General features: G+C 39.7%; 1 protein-coding gene across 1 annotated transcript in view; it reads right to left on the minus strand.

Annotated features, from left to right (window-relative positions):
• Nucleotides 1–12,537: 12,537 nt before the first annotated feature.
• Nucleotides 12,538–25,716, minus strand: part of DNAJC1 (DnaJ heat shock protein family (Hsp40) member C1) — a 118,881-nt gene continuing 105,702 nt past the window's right edge. The window contains exons 9-12 of the mRNA XM_063452536.1: nucleotides 23,083–23,202; nucleotides 19,692–19,740; nucleotides 18,031–18,461; nucleotides 12,538–12,789 (exon numbers count right to left, since the gene is read on the minus strand). Coding sequence (XP_063308606.1) covers nucleotides 12,721–12,789; nucleotides 18,031–18,461; nucleotides 19,692–19,740; nucleotides 23,083–23,202 — 669 coding nt within the window. The 3' untranslated portion in view covers nucleotides 12,538–12,720. The remainder of the gene's footprint in view (nucleotides 12,790–18,030; nucleotides 18,462–19,691; nucleotides 19,741–23,082; nucleotides 23,203–25,716) is intronic.

A 25,716-nucleotide genomic window follows, 5' to 3' on the forward strand; every position in this document is an offset into this window, starting at 1 on the left:
AGATTCACTTTCAGCCCTATTTACATCTTGTAGGTACTAACAGAATGAAGAGGAGAAACCCAGTATATTATTATTAGTATTTATAGTTCCGTAACGCTGTACAATGGGTGGACTAACAGACACGTATTTGTAACCAGACAAATTGGACGCACAGGACAGACTGATTGAGGGCCCTGTTTATGGGAGATTCCCAGTCTAGTCCTCAGCTATAACAATGTTACTAGTCTGTACTGTTTCTGTAAGACACCACTCGACCTGAAAGGAAACAAAGAACATAAAAAAGTCTTATGACCGTTCTATGCACAAACACCGTTCGGGAGTTACATATTGTAACGGATCGCCTGGCACCCCGACTGGGTACCTCCGTTAATGGATGCTCCTAGCGTTTCTTGAGGACTCCAAGCACTCTGGCAGACACCACAATCACCGAATCAGAGAAGCATATGAATCCTCTCAAGCCTCTGAATGCTGTAGACAGTTGAATAGGAACCATACGAATAGGTTTGCACTCCTAGCAGTCAAACTGGAACAGCATGCAATAAATGCTCCCCCAATAATGAGACGACACTTCACTTTGAGGGTTAAACAGGAACTCTGGACTGGCACATCCAGCCTGGCTTTTATTACAACTGTACACATACAGGCCACACCCAGGGGGAGGCCTAAAATAACCAATAGCATCACGGGTGCAACCCACACATCCCCTCCCCTTAGTGTGACACATAATCCCATTATTCATACAGTTTAAAATATACTTTTTACCCAATATTTATAACTTCAAAACCATACATCACATTCACATAAAAAAATACATATCCACAATCAATCCATTCAGGGGAACAACATATTTAAAAATGGCATGAATCTGACCAGGGGTTCAAAAGTTAGTAATAGTATCTTTTAAAACCCCTGTCAGCATGACTTTCCAGCTCAGACCGGTTACCTCCCACAATGCCTCACAATCCCTCCCCTCTGGCCTGGAGATAATTGGGGAAGGAATCTAATTATCTCCAAGGACAGGGCAAAACTCCATTACCCACATGGCAGACAAAAAGACAGTAAAAGACATAAAATTACATACTGATACATTTAACACATAAAACACACATTTCTACATATCCCCAGTTTAACAGAACAAATAAATACCAACATAATATTTAAGACAGTATTACTGTGATATGTTACAAAGTCTTAAAGGGACATTATTCCCAAACGTCCCAATATGTCCACGGATGATTCTAAAAGAGCCAGCAGCAGCAATATAAACTAAAACATGCCCAAATGTAGTTCTTAAAGGGTCAGTACATTATGGTAGCAGTCCATAAGCCCCAATTCAGTCCCTTAAAGGGCAATATCTCCCAGGGACCATAATCACTGGGCAGGAGGCTAGCAACCAGGCTTCTCCAGTTCTCAGTGGCGAGGTTGGTTCCGCCACACATGTCTGTAAACTCTGTAGAAAACAGCACCTTCTGCAGTTATAAAATATCTCAAAGAGTCTGTAAAATCTGTCAAAATGCTGAAAGTCTCAATCTATCATCCGCTCAGCTTCATTATTATTATCATCATTTATATAGCGCCAACATAGCGCTTTACAATATTATGAGATTGATCCTTTATTTTACTGCTGAACCAGCTATCACAGCTTGAGGATTCCTGCTGAAATATACAATAATTTCAAGCAATAACCAAGCCAACAACATGGACAGATAATGTTCAAGGAGTTTGTTTTTGGATGTAAAGTATGAGAATTTCTGTTTGTGAATGTGAGTGTTGGTATATGTGAATGTCTGTAAGTCGGAGAGTGCATTTGTATTTTTTTTCCTTAGTGCCCGTATAGTGGCACTCGACAGGACAAACCACTATAGTTCCTCTTGCAGATGTTAAAAGAGAGGAGTTTGTGTTCACCTTCTCACTATTATTATTTATTTAATATTTAAAGTAAATATACATGTTTTGTTATTGGAAGCCACTTATGCAACAATCAGACATACCCAGGCAATCTTAAAATTGAGCAGGATCCTTCCTGTTTATTTCAGATTGAATATATAAAAAATATACCATATATACTTTTTAAATGTATTATTAAATAACACCAACAGCAATAGCATGGAGGGTTTAGAAATACCTGGTCTGCCAAGTAAAAGGCAGAATAAGGTGTGCCTTAGAATATTTGTATCAATAAATGTGTCTCCATCCAGAAAAGCTTGGAAACCTAAATTAGCAGTTAATTTGATTCTTTCCAGCTGCATATGAGACTGTGGATAAGATTTCTCTTATGACTTAACAATGCTCCTTGTATAAATAATATATTGTTCAACTGTCTGAGAAGCTATAAAACACAAACTCCTTCTATTGATCCAAGGCTCACAGTATACGTCCAGAACGACTACAGAGACAGGATTTCCTATTGGACCAAAACCACTAATAGCGTATGGAGAGATGTAACCCTTTACACTCTGTGTAACCGTCTGTAGTCACTACGCTTGCTAGAACAGTCATTGTGATGTCACTACTTGGTGTACAGCTGTGAAGTCTACCCAGAAATTAAATGAATCATGCCAAAAGACATGGATATATGATATATATATATATATATATATATATATATACAAACAGGTGATACTCGAAAAATTTGAATATCATGCAACGTAAAAGGGGGAAACTAATATATGAGATAGACGCATTACATGCAAAGCAAGAAAGTTCGAGCCGTGATTTGTCATAAGTGCGATGATTATGGCTTACAGCTCATGAAAACCCCAAATCCACAATCTCAGTAAATTAGAATATTGTGAAAAGGTGCAATATTCTAGGCTCACAGTGTCCCACTCTAATCAGCTAAGTAAGCCATAACAACTGCAAAGGGTCTCTCAGTCTGGTTCAGTAGGAATCACAATCATGGGGAAGACTGCTGACCTGACAGTTGTGCATAAAACCATCACGGACACCCTCCATAAGGAGGGAAAGCCTCAAAAGGTAATTGCGAAGGAAGTTGGATGTTCCCAAAGTGCTATATCAGAGCACATAAATAGAAAGTTATGTGGAAGGGAAAAGTGTGGAAGAAAAAGGTGCACAAGCAGCAGGGATGACCGCAGCCTGGAGAGGATTGTCAGGAAAAGCCCATTCAAATGTGTTGGGGACTTTCACAAGGAGTGGACTGAGGCTGGAGTCAGTGCATCAAGAGCCGCCACCACACACAGACAGATCCTGGACATGGGCTTCAGATGTCGTATTCCTCTTCTCAAGCTGCTCCTGAACAACAAACAACATCAGAAGCGTCTTACCTGGGCTAAAGAAAAATAGGCCTGGTCTGTTGCTCAGTGGTCCAAAGTCCTCTTTGCATCTCATTTGGAAACCAAGGACCCAGAGTTTGGAGGAAGAATGGAGAGGCACACACCGCAAGATGCTTGAAGTCCAGTGTGAAGTTTCCACAGTCTGTGTTGATTTGGGGAGCCATGTCAGCTGCTGGTGTTGGTCCACTGTGCTTCATTAAGTCCAGGGTTAACGCAGCCGTCTACCAGGAGATTTTGGTGCACTTCATGCTTCCTTCCGCAAACTAGCTTTATGGGGAAGCGGACTTCATTTTCCAGCAGGACTTGGCACCTGCCCACACTGCCAAAAGCACCAAAGCCTGGTTCAATGACCGTGGGATTACTGTGCTTGATTGGCCAAACTCGCCTGATCTGAACCCCATAGAGAATCTATGGGGCATTGCCAAGAGAAAAATGAGACATGAGACCGAACAATGCAGAAGAGCTGAAGGCCGCTATTGAAGCATCCTGGTCTTCCATAACACCTCAACAGTGCCACAGGCTGATAGCTTCCATGCCACACCGCATTATTATTATTTATTATTATTATTATTATTGCCATTTATATAGCGCCAACAGATTCCGTAGCGCTTTACAATATTATGAGAGGGGATTTAACTATAAGTAGGACAATTACAAATAAACTTACAGGAACAATAGGTTGAAGAGGACCCTGCTCAATCGAGCTTACATTCTATAGGAGGTGGGGCATTGAGGCAGTAATTGCTGCAAAAAGGGCCCAAACCAAGTTCCGAGTCCATATGCATGCTTATACTTTTCAGAGGTCCGATATTGTTTTTTGTACACGCCTCATTTTATTGATTGCATGTAATATTCTAATTTACTGAGATTGTGGATTTGGGGTTTTCATGAGCTGTAAGCCATAATCATCGCACTTATGACAAATCACGGCTTGAACGATCTTGCTTTGCAAGTAATGCGTCTATCTCATATATTAGTTTCCCCCTTTTACGTTGCATTACTAAAATAAATGAACTTTTGCATATTTTAATTTTTCGAGTATCACCTGTATGTATGTATGTATGTGTGTGTATATATATATATATATATATATATATATATATATATATATATAAAAAATAAACATGTACAACAAAGAGTTGTCTTGATTTTTCTAGCCCTACTTTCACCTAGTCCTATGACAATTTAATGAGTCCTCAATGGTTGTGAGAGGACCATCACATTCAGCAGGGCACAATGGTAAGGATTCAACAAAGAACCTTATTTTGTTATAATAACACGGCTAACAATATTGTCACTCCCTTTAAGTCCAGGACAAAAAGTTACTACTACCAACCTTCTATTTATTTTTGCATTTCTGCATTTGTTGCATTTCTGGTCAATGGGCCACCATAGACTATTGCACTTGCAGCTGTGTAGAGCCGGGCTGGGCAACCTTTTGCATTTCAGATGCTGTGGACTACATCTCCCATAATGCTTGCAAAGTATCGAGAGTGATATAGTCCACATCTGGTGTGCTGAAGGTTGCCTAACCGTGGTATAGAGCCTTGCTACAATTCTAGGACTTTACATTGAACAGAACACGCTTTTCAGTTGGCCGTACCCTTGGAAGCAAACAGTCATTCCATGGTTTCATAGTTTATAGAAGAAGTATCTGGAGATTTTACTGATCATAATTGCCCCAGTTTGCAAATAAATTTTATATAAATTTATTTCATTTTTGGCTGATTCAAGGCATTTTATGCTGGAATACTATAAAGCTGTCGGTGTCTAATATCACATTTGAAATGTGGTCAGTGTATTGCATTTATTATAGAACCCAGATCAGTCTACTCGGCAGAGTAGTTTGAACTTGGCCAACCGAGGTGTCAAAGTGGTGTGTGCTTCTCATAAAGAGGTACAAGCAGGAACAATGACTTTATCTTCTTTAATTCTGGAGCAGTGCAACAAATTTCCTACTGATCATTTTCAAAACTGTAGTAGTTTATTTGAAGGCCCATTGACTGTAAATACTAAAGAGCTAGTTAAGAGATTATGTTGCTCTTTGTCACTTTATATTGCCGATTGTTTAATGAGCTGAACAGACACTGTAAAACTGTAAGTCATTCGTCCCCGAATGCTATTACAGATCAATAAAGAGGGACAATTGCGGTCACAAAGTGTAATATACAGTATAACTAGAGGCAAATAGAGCATCAGATTTACATAGGGATATGCTCACTATATTAACATGAGCTGGCGAAGGCCTAGGAAACCAAATATGATGTTAAAGGTCCATATAGACAAATTGGACCAGTACTGGCAGCTAGGCAACAAATTAAAGAATATCAAGAGACAATCTATAGACCAGTGGCTCTCAAACTTTTTAGGTTCAATGCGCCCTTAATATTTTTCCAAGGCGCCCCAAGTCATAAAATGTTCTAGGTTGTATATATGTACAGCGCAGCGGCATATACTGGGCCCCTGTTTGGCAGACATGCTGCCGTTCAAGCACTGATCCAGAAACTAATCTTGGGAGGGGCACTGATAGATTATTTAAATTAACAATCCAGACACAATAACCACTACAGCACTTTGTAGTGGTTATGGTGACACTAGTGCCGTAGTGCCCTCCCAGAGTAAGTAGTAAAACTGTTTAAGAACAGTTTAACAATTTACCTGGGATCTGCTGGGATAGGAGCTGAATGGAATAGAATGAAATAGAAGGGAATAGGGGGGGCGCGTGTGTGTGTGTGGCAGGTTGTATGTGGGGTACAGTGTGTGTGTTGGGCAGGTTGTGTGAGCAATACAATGTGTTTGGGCCAATGTGTTTATGTATGGGGGGAGTTATTGTGTGCTGTGGGTTCTGTGGGAGTGAGAGGGCAAATTCATAAATATATGACATTTTTTTATTAAAAATAATACTTTTCATATCCCCCCCCTCCCTGCTTACCTTTGCCTGGGAGGGGGGACATTCTCTGCAATCCCTGGTGGTCCCAGTGGTGAGAGTTAACTCTCGCGAGATTTGGAGCGTTGCAATGGTAACCGCGGCAACGCTCCAAGCTTGTGAGAGGAGAACCAGCGGAGATGCAAGTTAGAGCTCTCCCGGGTCCTCTCTCCCTCCCTCCCCTGCCAGCTGCTAGCAGTGAACTGCAAGCGGCCCGGAGAGAGGGAGGCACGGTTGCCGGTGCTATGATCATAAGATCATAGCACTGGGAAAATATCTTGCGGCGGCACACAGTTTGGGAACCGCTATGGACTGAATGCTTGCTCAAGACTAGTGCAATGACCACATAGTTGAAAGGGTCTGGGTCCTATATCCAATTAATGTGACAAAATGACGTTAAAAAAGCAGGTAAGATGAAAAACTTGGATTGCCCATAGAGAAGTAAAAAGAGCAACTGTTCAATTATTAGGCTTGACACCGAGAGTTACAAAGAAAGTCACAAGTACAGTATTTAAAAAAAAAATTAAAAAAAAATACAGCATCCCCCTCTACTAAACCCCAGTCCCCCCTCTGTACTAATTCCCAGCTCTCCCTTTACTAAATCCCAGTACCCCCCTCTATACTAAACCAGCCCTTTTTTAAAAACAAAACAAAAAATATTAGCAAACAAGCAGACTCCACTCGCATTGTGGCTGCCAGTATGCGCCTCCGGAGTCCAGCCTCTGGTATACCCCCAATGGCGCTGTCTGCATCCTGTGCCAAACGGATCCTCCTGCTACTCCTTGTCAACGTGCTCCACTTTCACAGGTTTTCATCATGTCAGAATGTGACATGGCGTTACGTGCCTCCGTGCACCTCCAGGTCCTCCTCTGTCAAACACAAACACATTTACCCATTCTTACACTCACATTTTATTTATTGCTCCCTACCTTGGGGAGCTAGTGTGGGACCTCACTCTTCCTTCTCATTCACAAGCGGTTTAGTGGTGCGCACGAGAGAGCAGTGATAAGTAGGAAGACAGCTCCCTCACTGCCACCAGGGACCTCTCCGGCCGGGTAATTTTGGCAGAGTAGGCACCTGCAATGTGGGAAGAGCAGGTGCCAACTCTGCCTTAGTACGAATGTCAAACTTGCGGCTTGCGTGAGTTTGACATGCTTGTTGTGCTGTATGGTACCGTATCAGTGATAAATGGCATCAGAGGGCTCTCTAATCAATGCCAATGTTTTGGGTGGTTATTTCTATTAAAAAGAAATAAATAAACCTTTTAGTTCAGGTTGTGTTCTCCAATAAATAATTTTGTTATAATGTTGGGTTGGCTGTTGGGTTTTCTGTGGTTGGTATTGGGGAGGTGGGTGTGGGTGTGGGTATTGTGTGTTAGGAAGCAAGGCAAATTAGTTAATATTTATATATTAACTACGGTAATTGCCCCTCAGTGATATAGGCTAAATGAATCCCCCTAAAATAGTACACTGTTATACGGCGGAAGAGGCGTATGCCATTCTGGCAGGCTCTGCCTCTATGACAGCCTCTGACATGGAGCCCCTAAGGGACTCCTCCTGTGATGGTGCCCCACAAACTAGGTACCTCGAAACCTGACTTCCCCTAGAAATACCTCCATTCACGGTTTCTCCTGGCATCATAGTAAAAGTAGATGCTTGTGAGCTAGTGAACTACTTTGGCCTCTTTATGTCGGACGACATACGTGAGCTGATGGCTGAGCAAGCCAACTTGTTTGCCAGCTAGTACATCTCTGCGAATCAAGGGTCACATTACAGTAGAAAAAAAAACATGTGGCACCCCACTGATGTCATTGAAATTTAAAGATTTTGTGTTTTAACTCTAGTGATAAGTATTGTGATAAAGCCAAGTATCGGGTCCTACTGGTACAAGCACCCCATCCTGGCTACCCATATTTTTCCAGAGACTATGAAGAGAGATTAGTACGAGCAAATGTTGCGATTCCTTCATTTTAACGACAACACAGTGGCTGCCTGTACTGAATTATTAGCTTGTTATATGGACTATGACTACTGGATTCCCCTGACCTTGACCTGTTATGTTAAGACCAGTCTATATAAAGTGGCTACACCAAGCATGTCAAACTCGCGGCCCACAATTAATATATTTGTGGCACGCCTGCCCTGGGGACGCTTTGTGCTGTGGCTTTTAACAGCACAAGAGGGCAGAGTGGCTGTGTGCAGAGCAGGCCAGCCACTCCCCGATCCCTCCTGCGCGCAGTGCCAGAGGAGCGTCTGGCCTGCTTGAGCAGAGCAGAGCAGGGCTGAAACTGGATTACGAGTGGCTCATCTTGAGGTAGGAGAAGAAGGGCTTAGGGGACCTTCCTGTGTAGTGTATTGTAATTTGAGGAAGGGACGGGTTCCAGTGTATTAATTTGAGGGAGTGATGGGGCCACTGTATTAATTTGAGGGAAGGAGGTGGCCGCTGAATTAGTTTGGGGAGGGAGGGCCACTGTATTAATTTGAGGGATGAAGAGAGGATGCCAGTGTATTAATTTGGGGGACGAGGGGGCAAGTGTATTCATTTGGGGGAGTGAGGGGCAGTGTATTCATTTGAGGGAGTGAGGGGGCCAGTGTATTAATTTGGGGGAGGAGGGGGCCAGTGTATTAATTTGGGGGAGTGAGGGGGCCAGTGTATTAATTTGAGGGAGTGGACAGTGTATTAAATTGGGGGGAGGGAGAGCAATGTATTAAACTAGAGTGGTGGGAGTGTATTCAATTAGAGTGGAGGGACAAGGGGCAGTGTGTTAGAGTGGTGGTGGGGGGAGGTGTATTGGATTTGGGGGCAATGTATTAGAATGGGGTGAGGGGCAGTGTATTAGATTGGGTCTGCATGGAGATGCTGATTGGCCGCGCAGCTTTTTACCACACATGCACAATAGTCTCCCAATGCTTTCATATGGGAATACATTGGGTTGGGTGAGATCATCAAGTTTGATGATCTCAGCCAAAGTGAAGTTAGGATGCCATGTTCTCTCAAATGTGACATAGGCACAAAAAAATCACTTGGTCAATTTTCCAAGTTGAAAAGGCCATGTAATATATTTGGCTCTGTGACTTACCAAAAATCTGAAAAACTGGTACATTGGGGTACTGTTATATTCGTGAGAAAATGTGTGAGAAAATTAGAGGCTTTATTGCACTAACTCCTATCAGGATTCTGAAATTTCCTGTGAAAACAGAATGTATGCGTGAAAAAACAAAAAGGAAAATATGAGCACTAAATGGTGTCAGCATTTGTGATAAAGTGGCTAGACCAAACAACTCAAATTACACCATTTGGAATACCCTGGGTTGCCTACTTGTAAAACGGATATGCTATCATGAGGGTAATTTTCTTTCCTGGGCTGCCATACTATCTCAAAGGCAACATAGGTCCAGATAGTCACTTTGTCAAATTTCCAAGTTGAAAAGGACATCTAATATATTTGGCCCTGTGACTTTCCAAAAAACCTAAAAAAAATTAGTACATGTGGGGTACTCTTATATATCTTATGTTGGTGAGACAATGTTAAATCAAAATACCAAGGCTTTATTGTACTAACTTATATCAGAAATATGAAAAGTCCTGTGAAAAACCACAAATAAAAATATACCACATTGTGCCCTGAATGTGTTATAAAGTGGCTAGACCAAACATCTCATAATACGCCATTTATAATACTCTGGGTTGCCTACTTGGATAATGGTAGACATTTTATTACCCAGGCTGCCATAGACCCAGAAAATCACTTTGCCAAACTTTCAGGAATGATTTTAATGAGTGATAGTGTGACAAAATGCACTTATACAAAATCTAAAAATTGTACGAATATAGCAGCTCTAAAATACTAGTGCCGAATAACCTGCCTTCCCACATTAAACTAATACATTATAAGTGAACAAAACTTGAACACAAAAGAGTGGAGCGCTAGAAAATCTTACCCTCTTTAATATGTGGATGAATTGGGGAATAGGTACAGCAGCATATTAAAAATAAAACCAATTCAAAACTTAGTGCAGATAGTAATGAGGATGCAATGGAAAAACAGTAGGGTGCAATGGAAACACTCATATGGAATGGAGCCTAGATAAATGGCTCACTTTTCACACAAATTTTCCCAGTAACTTTCCAAAACCTCATAAAACCTATACATGGGGGTACTGTTGTACTTGTAAGTAATCGCTGAATACAAATATGAGTGGTTAAGAGCAGTAAAACGTTTAATGATGATGATATCATCAGCAGAAGTTTTGTGTGAAAAATTTAAAATATTTACTCTAATACTAACTTTGGTTTGTGACTAAGTGGCTACTAAAAAAAAGATGGAACATACCCCATTTTGAATACACTGGGTTGTCTTCTTTTGCAAATGGAATGCCAAGATAGGGTAAGTTTAATTCTTGAGTTGACACACAGTCTCAATGGCAACATGGGCCCAGCAAACCAAAATGGTACAGTTTAAAGGTACAGTTTAAAGTTTACAGCACACATTTTGTGTGCTATAGCGTCGCTGGATGTCCTCACGCTATGTAAGGACCTCCAGCGTCGCTGAAATCCCCATAGGAAAACATGGAAAGCATTTTTTAATGCGTTCCTATGGGGAGGTCTAATGCGCGTTAGGTCTCCCGCCGGATGGAGCATGGGCGGACCCTGAACCAGCGCCGAGGGACATTGACGCTGGATACAGGTAAGTCACTGAAGAGGTTTTAACCCCTTCAGCAACCTGGGATGGGGGGTGGGAGGGAGAGGGGACCTACAGTGCCAGGAAAACAGTTTGTTTTCCTGGCACTGGAGAGTCCCTTTAATTAGGTAAAAACTGAAATGGGCAAGCCCTTTATTTGACCCTGTAACAACAAAACACTCATACTTATAAAAAAAAAAAAAAAAAAAAAGTATTCACATTAAATTATGTTTCATATGTAAATATTTGATGTGAAATGAAAGCCCTGTTTCTCCTGAAGAAAATTAAGTAGATTAAGAGTGGGTGCACTTAATATTAAGAGGTAAATTATGGTTTAACAAACATATGGCTCAAATTCTAGGTGTTGTTTATATCAGAACTTGGACAGTTAATTAGGTGAAACTCAGTCACCACCCTCTAGTGTGGTCAGAGGGCAGGAGTTAAATATACCTGCACACTACCTGTGTGTTGTCATGGAAATGAGGACTTGGTGTATAATAGTCTTGCTTCGGGTAAGATCTAATTGGGTTTGTGAGTGTAATGGTAAATAGGTTTATTAGTATGTTCCTGTGTGCTATGTGTTTAGTTGGCGTTAGTGGGTTTGTTTCTCTGGTTAGTCTGTATGCCATTTATTTGTAAGATGCTGAGTGTTTGTCTCCGAATAAATGTGTTAAAGTAGACAGACCAGAGTGATTGTATTTTATTATTAATGGTATTTTAATACCACACCTAAAGCAGCACCTGTAATCAGATTGTTTGTGCCTTAATGTTCCCTTAGTGAGGGAAGGCATACCTGACCTTAGAATAAGCTTGAAACTTTAAACTCTGGGGACTCATCTTCCGCTTTCCTTTATCTCTGTCCTTCTGTTTATGTGTTTTATAATATTACTGTCACCCCATTGTCTAGCATCCAATAGACTTGTCATAGTGTGCCCTCACAAAACTATCCCTACATCATTGACACACTGCCGGCACTTCAACCCTTCCAATTTGTCACTTCCTGATGAGCTCTCCTCCCAGCATTATACCTATCTCTTCATACTGCACCCCTTTTTTCAAATAACTAACTCTTTTATAAAGTGATTTTGAAATGGTATACTCCACACCCATATAGCACTTCAGCTTATGGGTGTGGAGTGGATCAATCTCTTCATCACTGGGATCTTCCAACACTTCACCACCTTCACTCCACCGCATTTTGTCATTTTATTATTGCCATCCCATCTTCATCCCTTTATCACAGAGCCCTCCCAGCATATCATTCCTTTCTAAGAGAAACCTAGGAATAGTCAGTTAGTATGAGTTGATAATCATATATATCAATTCATTGAGAATGATGGGGTGGAGGACTAAACACGTAGACATGGTGTAGAGGACTAGATGGAAAAAAGTAACACTGACCATCAATACTAAGGAATGTCACGTTGGATCCTTCGTGTTCTTTTTGTGGGGCTGGTTATTTTATAGCACAATTACTTTTTCTTAGCACTTTACAAAGATGTGATGGGGTACACCAACACAGAGATCTAATTCAACCCCTCCCCCTCTCGGAAAAAAAACAATAAAAGTGATCTGACTCCTGAAATGTCCATCATTAACTGCAATGAAGCTCATAGTGAACAGAAAAGGCTGGAACATCTGGTATAAAAATATGTTTTAATTTTTAAGCACATGAAGTATTTAATGATGGCATTTTTTTTATTCAATATATTCCTAAGGCACGTGACATGTTGAAGAAAATACTGAGTTTCCAAGAACTTTACTGCCTTAACACTCTTCATGCTTTACAACAGACATCAGGCCAGTTAAAAATTGCAGTTTCAGCTCTTTGCCTGCTTCTTCTTCTGTACTAACTCCACGAGCAGCTTATATCGATACATACAGTCTTCCTGCAGAGAGAGAGAGAGAGAGAGAACATGAATATACACAAGATTTACTTTACTCTACAGCAAGGGCTTCAATCTGGCCTTAAAGGAACACTATAGGGTCAGGAACACATAAACTATTTGGCTCCCCACCCCCTTTAAAAAAAAAAAGGGAAAATGCATCTCATTTCCAGAGCTGCTGCGGGTCTGCTGGTGCTGGCCCCGCCCCCGATCAGCCTCATTGGCTGACATAATCAGAATTGGCCAACCCAATGCTTTCCAGTGTGCGGTGCTGCAAATAAGGTGAATTTTCAGGGTTTTTTTTTCAATCTTTCTTTTATTAAAGGCATTTAAGATGGGGTACATAAGAGAAATCGGGGGAAATGTACGAGTGATTTACAGTATAGGGTTAATACATCAATCGGCAAAATTAAGTTACATTTCCAGTATTGCGGTGCCTCATTTAAAAAAAAATATTTAAAAAAATAAAATGTTGTTGTTAAACTTTAGTTTGAAGGGGGGCGGGGCCGGACCGCCGACGGGATCAGACGCTTCTGTCTGAGCTCCCGCTTTGGAGCCGAGAAAACGGCGCAAACTGGAGGCAAAACCTCCCTAACCAGCCGCAACAACACCCACCTATCTAGTAAATTCTGGCAGCTGCCACCCAGCCTGTTATGCATTTACATAGTGAGTGTATTGTAATAATAGTAAGAGTAGTTTGACTTCAGTGCAATAACAGGCGTAAATATAACAGGTGTGTGAGAGTTGTGGTCAGTCACTTGTAGTTTATGTTGTGGGGATGTGCCTCTCTATCGTGTCATGTACCGACCAGCTTGTGCCAGATATTGCCCTGTAAGCTGAGCCCTTTGTATGTGCACTAGTTTTCGTTAGATGTTGGTGTCAACCATCAGGTTAGACGGAGGGCGTGTCCTTGCTCCTCGAGATATGTGTGCTGTGGTATGTAGGAGTGAGGGTTTGTGGCATATATTAGGTAAGTACAATTTGAAACATTAAGCATTAAGCAGATAGTAGTCATTGAGCAAGTTAACCCTCTCTCCACCCTCTCTTTAAGATCAGATGCTGTACAGTGCTTGTACTACTGAGCAAGAAAGGGTGGGGTAAGCTACCGGGGTACGGTGGGCATTTAACATTTAAACAGCTATGTGCCGCTTCGGTCCTAGTCGGTCGTGCGAGAAGCTCAGTCTGTTAATGGTGGGGCCCAAGGTAAAGGGTGCTTGAAAAGAAGTCCCGTATTGGGTTTTACTTGCTTGGTTTTGCAGCCCGACTGCACAGCGTCCATTGGTGATTGTGTGGAAGTAGGCCGCCTGTGTTCCGCCGGGTCATCCTATACCTCTGAGTGGGAGCTGTAGCGGCTGTGTCGGGTAAGTCCAGATGGTGGCGGGCAACCAGGTCCACCCCCCTGCTCTGGGTTTGTGGGAAGGCCAGTATCGTTTCTCCACGGGCTCGGGGTCTTTTAAAGGCCGGGCCCTTCCCCCATTGGGGTAGGTCTGGAGGCCATGGTGGTGTTCCGCCGCCTGCGGCGTATGAGCCTCCGCCTTTGTGGGGGATACGTCGGGGCTTTGCCCCTTAGGGCCTTCAGCCCGGATGGGCTCGTTTGTTGAGTGGTTGTCAGCTTTGTCAGGTTTATGCCCGAGGGTCCACCGGGCCTTCTCCGGCTGTCGCTCTCACGTGTCTGCTTCGCGCCCCGGTTCGCCTGTGCCCGTATCTGTGTGGCAGCGTGTCGAGCTTCCACCCTCACCCAGAAGTTCTCAAGCAGCTTTTGCAGGCGAGTGTTTAAGGATTCGTCTGGGCTAAGCCGGTACTCTGGCAGTGCATTGTCTACGTTAGGCTGAGCATCCGCCATTTTAGTGCTGCTTGCGGCCTGCTGGTTTGGCACGTAGTTTTGGTTGTCGTCCTTATTTGCAGGCTGTGTGAGTGTACAGGATTTGTTGATTGGGACCGGGATGACGCCCACTGGTCCCAAGGGGGAGTAGCCTGATACTGCGGGCGCTGCATGCTTTAGAGTGCAGGGAGAACGGCCGCCTCTCCCCTGCTCTGTTAGATGTAGGCCTCGATCCTCTATTCCAGGTTCCCTGCGAGCTATCAGGTCGTGTAAGGTATCCCCCGGTTCCTCAACCTCTGTGGCACACAGGGTGAGGTAGGCTGGGGTTCAATATTAGGCGGGTTCCCCTTGTTTTTTGCTGATATTTGGGTTCAGGATCGGAAGCCCACTGACATCGTGTCTGTTCAGCTCCCCGGTCAGGCTCCGCCCCCCCTAAACAGTGTTTTTAACTTTGTGCAGCACTGACCAAGGAAGCACCTGTAGTGGCCGTCCGGATGGCTGCCACTGGAGATGTCCCTAGGGAGCAATGTAAACACTGCCTTTTCTGCAGGGGCTGACTATACACATCAGAACAACTACATTAAGTGGTTGTTGTTCTTGTGACTATAGTGTCCCTTTAACTCACACCAGAGGCTGACATTTTGTAAGTGGTCAGAAACAGGAAATATCTACATAATCAATCAACTGTTAATTGTCCTACAGGATTGGGATCAATTCCACTAGAGCAGTGAAAACTATACTTTGGATCTACAGTTTATTTAAATGGTAGGTTAACAGTCATGGGAAACTATAAGAAATCATGACTCTTCTACGAACAGCGTAAGAATAAAATTTGCCAGCAACTCTAAAATCTATTTTATAGTATGTTTTTCATTCTTTCAGGTATCTTAATTAAATAAAATACAAAGAAGATTTAAGGAAAGCTCAACTTTTGTTGCCTAAAATGATTCTAAAAAAAAATTATTACCAAAAAATAAAAGGCAATATAATGTGCTTAATAGCATGCTTATAACATTCACAGTTTTACAAAGCAAGGATACTTTTGTATAAATTGGCAGTTTATTCAGTAGTGCATTTTCTACCGTGAAAACAATCGCAATGTACTTTTTAAAAAATTTATTTTTTTAGGTTTTTTTTGTTTGAGCAGGTCTGTAGAAAAACATACATATATTTTATTTTTATTTCTAAAGCTGAAAATTCTGAAAATAAAAAAATAAAAAAAATGAATGCTAAAGAAAAGTTTGCGTTGCAAAACAGTTTTCAACCAAACTTTGCGTATACATTTTTTCTGAGTTTGGTAAATGAAATCAAATTAGCCTATTACTCATAATAACCGTAATTTTTTATTTTTTTTTAATTCTTTATTTTTCCGTGCATATGTTTAAACATAGCAATCGTTTATGTCTCGCCCCAACGGCAGAAACATGTTAGGAGGGAACAGTGCATAACAATTGTTGCAAAGAAATCAAATGCACATTTTTTTTTTTTTAAACTAGACATCAGGTGTAAACAAAGTGGTAGTCAGAGATGCGGTAACACTGCAGTTAGTAAAACACAGGTTGTACTGGCTGACTATATGAGTGAGAAGTTTAATTAGATAAACTAGTGCTGTACCCCTGTGACACATTGGGCCATGGAGAGTCCTAACAGCTGGCTGATTAATCACAGCTTGTGCTAGCTAATATGTGTGTAGTTGGTTAGACATAGTGTTTAGTGTTATACGTATGTTTCCAAGCTATCATACAAATGATATGCAGTGTCAGGCGTTAACTAAGTATATTTGCTGTCACTTGTGGGCAGGCAATCTATAGTGCTACAGCTGGATCATCGATTTAAAAAAAGAAAAACATAACCGTTAATTTTAACTACACCACATTCTTGGTCTTTTTTTCATAAATGTAAAGAAGTTTAGGTGCCAAATACATAATGCCTTGCCTATTACCTTATTGTACTGTGAAGGTCTGACCTATGGTAAATTTGAATAACATCTCAACTTTGTACAAGTTGGCTGATAATGCAGAGTGTGAAGGCCTGCCCAAGCCAAGAAAGTGTCAAATTATTCTTACACGTTACCTTCAGACAGAGCAAGGAGCCCCTGTGTAGTGGTTATTGTGCGTAAATGTGTCTCTGACAGCTGAATAAAGTAAATTAGAATTGAAAGATTGATCATTGTCATGTTTTTCTTTTTTTCTTTAAGCACCTCATTAAATAAAAAAGCTTTTTAGCACATGTATTGTCAAAGGAGCAATCGGTAAAAATGAGGTACAAACTAGTTAATTTTACACTCAAATCACATGTGGAGGTTTACAATTGGGACGAGTAGGTTTGCATTTCTATGGTAGTTTTTTTGCATTAGGAAAAACTGTTTTGCATCCCCCCACTATTACTATAAATACTCTATAGAAAACAATGAGTGGTAAGCATGATATATATATGATATGTGGTAGATGATGATATATATATATATATATATATGGTTTTTATGATGAATCCCCTTTGTATGGTTCTGTGGAGCAGATGGGACTTAAAGGAACACACATTTTAATTTCCAATATGTTTACAATAGTGTATTCATGTAAATAAACACTGCTGATGCAAAATGTTTTGCCAAAAGGCAAGCAGAGATATGTATGCAAACGGTCTGCCAAAGCCATATTGAAATGGTGCTTCCATGTTGAATATTTACATTTTCCCTGCTCTTTAAAGAAACACTATAGCCCCAGGAATACAAAATGGAATTCATAATGCTATACTCCCCTATAACAGAGGTAGGCATCCTTCGGCACGTCAAATGTGAACTATATCTCCCATAATGCGTTGCCAGCATTATGGCTGTAGGATGATTGTGGGTGATGGAGTCCACAACATCTGGAGTGCCAAAGGTTGCCTAACCCTGCCTTAGTCCAAGCAGATTCAGCACTCTCCCCAACTGGAGCAATACATTTAGTCAAAGAAGGAATTGCTTTTCTTCCAGAATAATGATTTCCTCTGTGCTGCTGCCCGCCCAGACTCCTACATGGTCAATATAAAGTCATGCTTTCTCACAGTTTGTCCAAGCCAATGCTCCTCTAAGAGAAGAACCGTGGATGAGATGCATGTGTGTGGTGAGCACCACCACATCCAGTCAAATGCTGCGTTTCATGACATTCGACAAGGACATTGAATGTCACATGGCCAAGGTTTCACTCTCTTGTTGCATTGGAGGAGTTTGTCTGGAGAGCAGCTACTAGAGGTGTATTTAACCCTGAATGGACACATTGCAGTGTTTACAAACCTGCAACATTTTACACTGCAGGATTACAATTACAAGGCCACTGCGCTGAGATGAAGAGGGATGGGTGCATTTATTGACCCTTTAAGCAAATCTTGCCTTTTCTATGGTTTCTTCTTTTTGCAGTGAGAGGAGACTATATTTTCCTTACCTTGGTTTTTCCAGGCACACATTTGGATATTTTATCCCAACGCTCGCCGGTTCCCTTTGGATACTGTTGCAATGCCAATTCCAGCAACCTTTGTTGATTTTGAGACCATAGTTCTTCTAATGATCGACTTCGCTCCTTTTTCCTAGTTTCATCATCACTGTCCACAGTGTCATCAGCCTCCTGCTCTGTATCAAAGTCTCTTTGCCTCTTGCCTCTAGACTTGTCATCTGTATCTTCCTTTACAGGCATACCCGCTTCTCCTTTGGCAGTCTTTCTTCTGCGTGGTTTTTCTGCGGCTGCATGGGCCTCGTTCTGACATGTAGAATAATCCCGTTCCTCTACGTCATCGTCCTCTCGCTGAGTTATTATACGGTCAGATATGTTCACAGTCGCCTTTGCTGAGCACTTTAACTCAGAAAATCTTACTGTACCTAAGGAATAAAACAAAAAAAACAGAATGAATAGAAAGACGAAACATTGCATAAATAAAGTAACCCGAAATAAGTCTGAAATAAAAATCCTGCTTTATTTCTCCATTTCCCAGTAAGTTCGTGCATACATGCAATGCTTTTCAACAAAAACAGTAAGCTCAAAAGGGAAATTAATTAAGTTTTTCTTCCATAAAATAAGGACCACAAGCCATTTTTTTGCTGGCGCAGTAAGTGAATAAGTAACCCTACGAAAGACTATAGATATATGTAAAACGTGCAAATGTTATCGGATTTTCAAAGCATCAACATTATAGTAAAATGTTAAACTTTATCATAACTACAGTTATTCTTCTAACCAGTTACGGACCACATGACTATCTCTGCCGTCAGGGCTGTAACACTCGGTCACGGCACAGACCATCATGCAGTAAAGTATCAGCAGGGGTTTAATCTGTGGTATCTTTTGCTAGAGCCAGACTGACAGATCAGCTGTGTGCATTGCACAAAGTGAGCACTGCGCATAGCCCTTTAAATACCGCTTGGTATCTGGGGGTCCCTTCTGTCAGAGGCCCCAGATTGACAGAAGAGCAATGAACAGCGCTCAAATTGAATTAGTTTTCTATAGTTGCACTTACTGTGTAAACATTATTAAATGTAAAACTGAATATATATATATATATTTATAACTTTTGTTTTCCACTTTTAAAATGTGTATTGCTTCCCATGGGGAATAAAAAAAATAAAGTCATATTTCTCCTTTAAAAAAATTATATACAACATGTATGCTGCACTTAAACAGAAATGGGGAAATTGAGGCAGAATGAACACATGGCAAAAGTGTCAAAATGTGTCACAAAAAAGCCTCGGTCCTTAAGGGGTTAATAACTTGGCAGGCCTACTTTGAATGTATAGATCTTTTTTCTCTCTCAAAGGTTGGAAGTTCAAATACGGTGTTCCACTCACAGAACTGTTTTTCAGTATGAAACAACCACCTAAACAAATTCATAAAATGTTCACGTGGTGCAATGTTCATGGTGAGAATATGTTCTCTTACAACAAAGGGTTAAAATACCCATTTAATAAGCATTTTAGCTGCAGTCTCTTCCATCGATTTCGGTGGATGAATTGCTGTTCAGGAAGCAGAGGAAAGGCTTTTAAGAATCCCGCCCTCTGTGTCCTGCTAATTTGACATAAGTAAAGATATACTCACAATTGTATAAGAATAAATACCTGAGGAATTGGATACAGAATCCTTCATTTGCTTTGCTTTTGTGGTTACCTGGATAAAACAAAACAAAACTTAACATTTCAACAAAACCTCACATAAAGAGACTACAGCTGCTCCTTAATAAAATATGGTGGAAAATGGTTTGTTTTGTTTATTTTTTTCACATTTGAATTTTATAAATTTTATACTTAATTTTAATGAAGTGATTTTGGGGCAAACATTCTTGGAAACAATACTGTTTACTTATAGCATTCCCAGCATTTCTTGTGGTTGACAATCAGATAGCCACTAGACGTTTTGGACTAAAATGGATTCAATAACGGAGTCTCATTGATGTCCGACATCAACAAGCAAAGTAGGCTGACACTTGCACATTATGTCTGTTATTCTTCTCTATGCATGCGTTTGATTGGACACAGATCATCACACATGATGACCTCACAGGAGGAGGACCAGTCACAGGATAATAGATGTTTTTAGTTGTGTTTTTAAAGGGTTTTTGTTGTTGTTTGTTTTGTTTTTTTAATTTGTTTTTAGGGCCCAGCCATCTAAACTAATAAAGGAACATTCCTATTTAAAAAAATAAAATGATGTATATATTTTTTTAATTAAAGTGCACCTTTAAGAAAGCTGTTTTAAATGTATGCACCTGTCTGTTGTTTTCCTGCCTACCTGAGCCCTTTTCCAGGCAGCCAGCAAATCCCCTATCAGTCTGCTATCACAACTGAATGTAGGGGATTAGTAACCGCAAAGAGGAGCTGAATCAGTTTACATCCTCTCAGGCAAAGGAGCAATACAACTTCACAAGTATGAAATCTGAGAATTTGCTGCCTTTAATTTTAAAAAGCTGCAGCTAATAATCACATTATGGGCTGTTTTGCATGCCAGACAGTTTGTGTTTCCTGTTATTTTTACAATTTAAGTGGTCTGTGTGGTTACAAAAATCATCTGGTGAAAGCTATAAATTAAGATTATAAACGTTTTGCCCGTGCTGTGTGTGTGTGTGGCCACTGTACTATCACATCCGACTGATACATGCTACATATATATATATATACCCAATCTTCCAACAAAGCTATGGTATATAAAAAGTGGCTTTAATTTTTTAATATTTGGTTAAAAAACAGATTATATAGAAAACATTTTACAGATAAGCACTAATCCATATACATATGGAAAAGGCAGACAAACGATCACAAAGTTTAGGCACTGAAATTAGGATCTTTAAAAAAAAATGTTTACTTAAATTTATAATTAAACATTTTTGGACAGAAGGGTATAAAAGCTGTCTAAGCAGCCTGTGCTAAATGGTATAAGACTATATCAAGATATTCAAAATATTTTCATTTGGAGGTTTACAAACTAAACAGGGAGTTGGGACTATAATACAAGGTTTGTATAATAAACCATCTAAATCAAATAAATCAGATTAGTTGCAAAATCCAAGGAAACATCACTGCAGTTTTAACCGATACATGAATTAATAAAATACACAACCTAACGTTAAATAGGAGGCCACGATAACGAGAAAATAAAATATATATTTATAGATATTTTTAAATGGGTTGATTGTTCTTAAAGGACAGGAATGAGTGCTAAGCCTCAAGCTAAAGATTCAGCACGGAAAATGGGTCAAGGAACAGATGTTCAGGGGCTGACACAGGTAACCAGGTCAGACGACAGGAACTTTGATTAGAGAGCACAAATCTGGTTTCTCTTTTGTAATCAGGTACTTCACAAAAACAAATCTAATTAACCCTTTTCCTGCCAAAGGGCAAAATAATTCTCTTCCTTCCATGAATGTCTCAAAATGTTTTAGTGAGATGCCTGCCAAATAAATAGTAATGATTATATATATTTTTCTGTGCACCAACAAAATTTATATTTCGTGAACTATGCTTTAAAAAGACCATTTACCCCCCCCCCCCCCCCCCCTCCTCAATTAAGTCTGGAGCGTAAAATAGCATGATAAGCTGTAGATTTTATTTATTTTGAAGAAAACAAAACATTTACAAAATTTACATGTAAATGTAAGATAATGACTATGTCATGTATAACAATCCTGTTTGACAATTCTAGGCTCCACTGTACACCGCTATTTTCTTTAAAATAACACTAATCTCAGCTACACATTGTGATAGCAAATTATGTATTTAGGTTGTACAATAAAACCCCTTTTTGTTCACAATTTATTTTAGATTAATATTTCAGAAAGCATTCATTTTGCTTTTTATTTTCGTGGCTATTATTAAAAGGTGCATGTTTGAACATGTATAGGAACAAACACAGTTATTAATAAAATAGGGACTTGTTTAAATGATTTATTAACTCACTAATGTTCCCTTTTTAAAAAAAAAAAAAAAAAAATCTAAATTCTTGAGTTACCTACAAAAACATGTAAACCCAGAAGGACTGCTTGGAACCACTGCTCAGAAAGAGCCTGACGGTGTAACATGAAGAGGCCTAACTATGACCTTATCATCTAACATAATATAATCATTTTTTTACTGTAAGAACATTAAGTATACATAATTATGCATATATTATCATTAAATAGAATATACAAACTATATAATGTACATACGCACACACACAAAAGAAAGTTACACCTCCCGAGATTTACCTATATTTGAAGGCAAACGCAAGAAAGTGCTTGTCTTAAAAAGCATATCTAAAATATTCTCCCAGAATGCCAAGCTGAATATGCAAACAAGCTCAAAAACACAAACAAGCATTCTGTTTCTGCACACTTTTTACAGTGACATGTGGATATATCACAATGATTTTTATTCCAATGGGTGGACTTTACCATGTTTTGAGTATATTCTGAAATTGCAAAGTTTCTATATTATTTTTTTCTCACAACAACTTTAATAATGCTTTTACATACACCTCCACATGGAATTCCAAAATAAAGGGATGGGTATACATAGATTTTTATTTATATATAAAATCTGCTTTCATAAATATATATATATATATATATATATATATATATATTATTTATATTTATGTTTAATACATTTTTTTATGAAATCAGACTTATTTATTTTATTTAGATAAACATACCAATCTACCTCCCTTCCCCAGGTACTGAAATGGGTTACTGTGAAGAATATAAATTGCATTGTTTTTCTGTGATCAGGTTACAGTAGCTTAAACCTCTAAGCAGCAAATCCCCTGTACAGCTGATCAGTTCCAGCTGTTAATTGCAGAGCAGGGGACTTACATCTGCTTCTTGCTTACTTAGTTAATGCTTCACTTCCAGAACCTAAAAGGATTGTAGCCTCTTTCAAAAGACAATGTTAGGCTCCATTCTGAGCCTGTCTTTTACACTGCCAGTCTTGTTCTGGTTTGTCACTTGCTGTACAAGGCGAATCTGAGTGAACTCACATCTGCCACTGATCGACCCAATTCGTGTGCAATCTTCTCCCATCGACCAGGGGTCCCCCCTGGGAACTTAACCATACTTCTTGTCAGCTGGATGAGATCCTCCTCGCTCCATTCAGGTGACTGGGAGAAAAAAAAAAAAATCAAAAACATTATAAAATGTAGACACTGAAGTACACAAAGAAGAAAAAAACAATACAAAAGAAAAAAAGAAAAAGAGAAACACAAATGCACAAGCATATTAAGCTCATAACTTGGATTTGTTTAATAGAAGTGAAACACTTATCTTTTCTAGTTCGAATCAAAATATTATGATTCACTTAAAAAAAAGTTATGACAAACAATAACTAAATGCAATATCAGAGCAAACTCCAAGGTCATATTCTCAATTACCTTTTAAGAGAGAAACATAGTTAGCCGCAACACCAAAAAGAAATATAGGGGACTTATTCCACCATGTGTGGAACTGGCTCCTTTCTTATGTTGTATCTGTCCTTAAAAAAAAACATCAAACACTACTGTGTGTGCATTCTATTTTGTTCCATTATACAGAATGTTTGTAAAAATGATAAAATATTACTGTAGGCATGTGTATGTATGCGCTATGCTTATATCCAAAATAAGCTTTACTCATTTTGTGTATTTAAAAAGGGAAGACATATCGCAAAGTTCTGCTATTAATGAAACAAAACAGACACGCAATTGTAACAAAATAAATATAGGAACGAGAACTAATGAACACTTTACATCGATTCCCTCCCGGTGTATATGTATACGTCTAGATCTACTTATGTTTTACCTAGGCACAACAAGCTTGTAAACTTCCAGAAGGAAACGAAACAAAACTAAATAAATACAGAAATGTACCATTCTGTCTTTAAATAAATGCAAACTTGTAAAGCCGGGGTAATATTTAAAACACACACAATGCATAACCTTTAGAGAGGAATACCTCATCTAATCACCATTTCCGATAATGAACAGGCATTGCATCAAGCACTTTCATTACCGAGCCATCAGCACAGAACAGTCAGAGGTGAGTGACCCCTGGGACATCTCCACAGCTACAGCAAAGCTTCCCCTGACACTAATCCTCTCTGTCATTCTCCCACTGTGCTATAACCATACTGACATCCGCCTGCTGCACTGCAAGCTTAAAGGGGCCCTTCCTGACTTCTTTCACTGTCTCCCCTAATCAATGGTTCAAACGTGCTCCTTTCACCATGTCCAAATGGCAGTTTCACTCATAATCAAAGAACACGGCCCCTGTTAAAGGCCTTCCCAAAAGGCTGGACCATTTGCATTCATTTGCAAAGCAAACTACTTTTATTCACTTTGTTCTGCTATAAACAATGCTCCCTGAAGCAGATAAATTAGCATAAATACAACCTGCCACTTAAGAGTCGGTAAATAAGGGCCAATAGCAGGCAGGATTTTATCAATCATACTATTTTCAGCCCACGTGATCCTTTGTTTATTTGATTTTGAAAACCTCAAATATATGCAGAGTTGCAGAGCGGCTAACGCCACATGCATGCAGATTCACCCGTGCACTTTAAATATCAAACTGCAGAGATATTAAAGATTCATCCTATCAGCAGAATATTTTTTATAGATTTCAAGAAAATAAATCACCATGTCTTATCAAGCAGCACATGCCTTATATGTTCAACATTATATTAGATATTTACTTATCAATAGGTAGGAATAATGATAAAATATTTATGACCATTTCACATTTTATTTTACTCTATGTTCGGTATGGGAGGAGGAGAATGTTTTAATGCAGGTAGGAAGTACTGATATCTTGGAACTACAACAACATTCAAAATAGTCAAAGACCAATAAATGAATTATCAGTGTTCTATTAGATCTGTGATTTTGCATAAAGAGTCTTGAAATCAGACGTGTGATGTTGGCCAGATACCGACCAACAGAAATCAATTCACTAATGATCCATTAAAGGTTTTCAATTCACACCAAAACAGTCTCTTCTGAGATTTTTTTTCACAAGTTGATAGCAAACTAATAGTTAACTATGGCTTGCACTTTATTTTTGTTTTCGAAAAATCTCAATTGTGGATTTTAATTTACATTGTATACTTTGCTGACCTGGCACAGCCAGGGCATGCCATGCAAATTAAATTAACGCTGCCAGTTAAATAAGAGCTTGCATCACTATGGAAGGAATAGATGGCATGTCTGTGCATGTATGTACTTTCTCTGGGGAAGTCCAGCCTCGCATGAGAACGCATGGAGCATCACGGAGCGAGGGGACTCTAAACACAGCTGTGCTGCAAAGGTAAGGGTATTTTTTTATTTAGCTCTCCTGCACTTCTTGCGCAAATACATCACTTGTGCTTACTGGGATGTGGGAATGAGGAACAGTCACTTCAACTTCAATGTTATTCCAGAAATGTAAATAAAGCACATGGGGGAACTATGTATGCATCACATCCACAATGGCTGTCCAGAGCCTAAATTAGGAGGCAAGTCACCTCTGAACAAGAGCCACAACAACCCCAGATAGTCAGTACAGATATATCTATAAACATTTTGGATGTGGTATTGTCTATCTACTGAGAAAAACAAATGTAAGGTGGATAACTTATTTTGTCTGGCATAGAAAAAAGTTCT

The sequence above is a fragment of the Pelobates fuscus genome, chromosome 4, assembly GCF_036172605.1.
Source record: "Pelobates fuscus isolate aPelFus1 chromosome 4, aPelFus1.pri, whole genome shotgun sequence".
In the NCBI taxonomy this organism is placed as follows: Eukaryota; Metazoa; Chordata; class Amphibia; order Anura; family Pelobatidae; genus Pelobates; species Pelobates fuscus.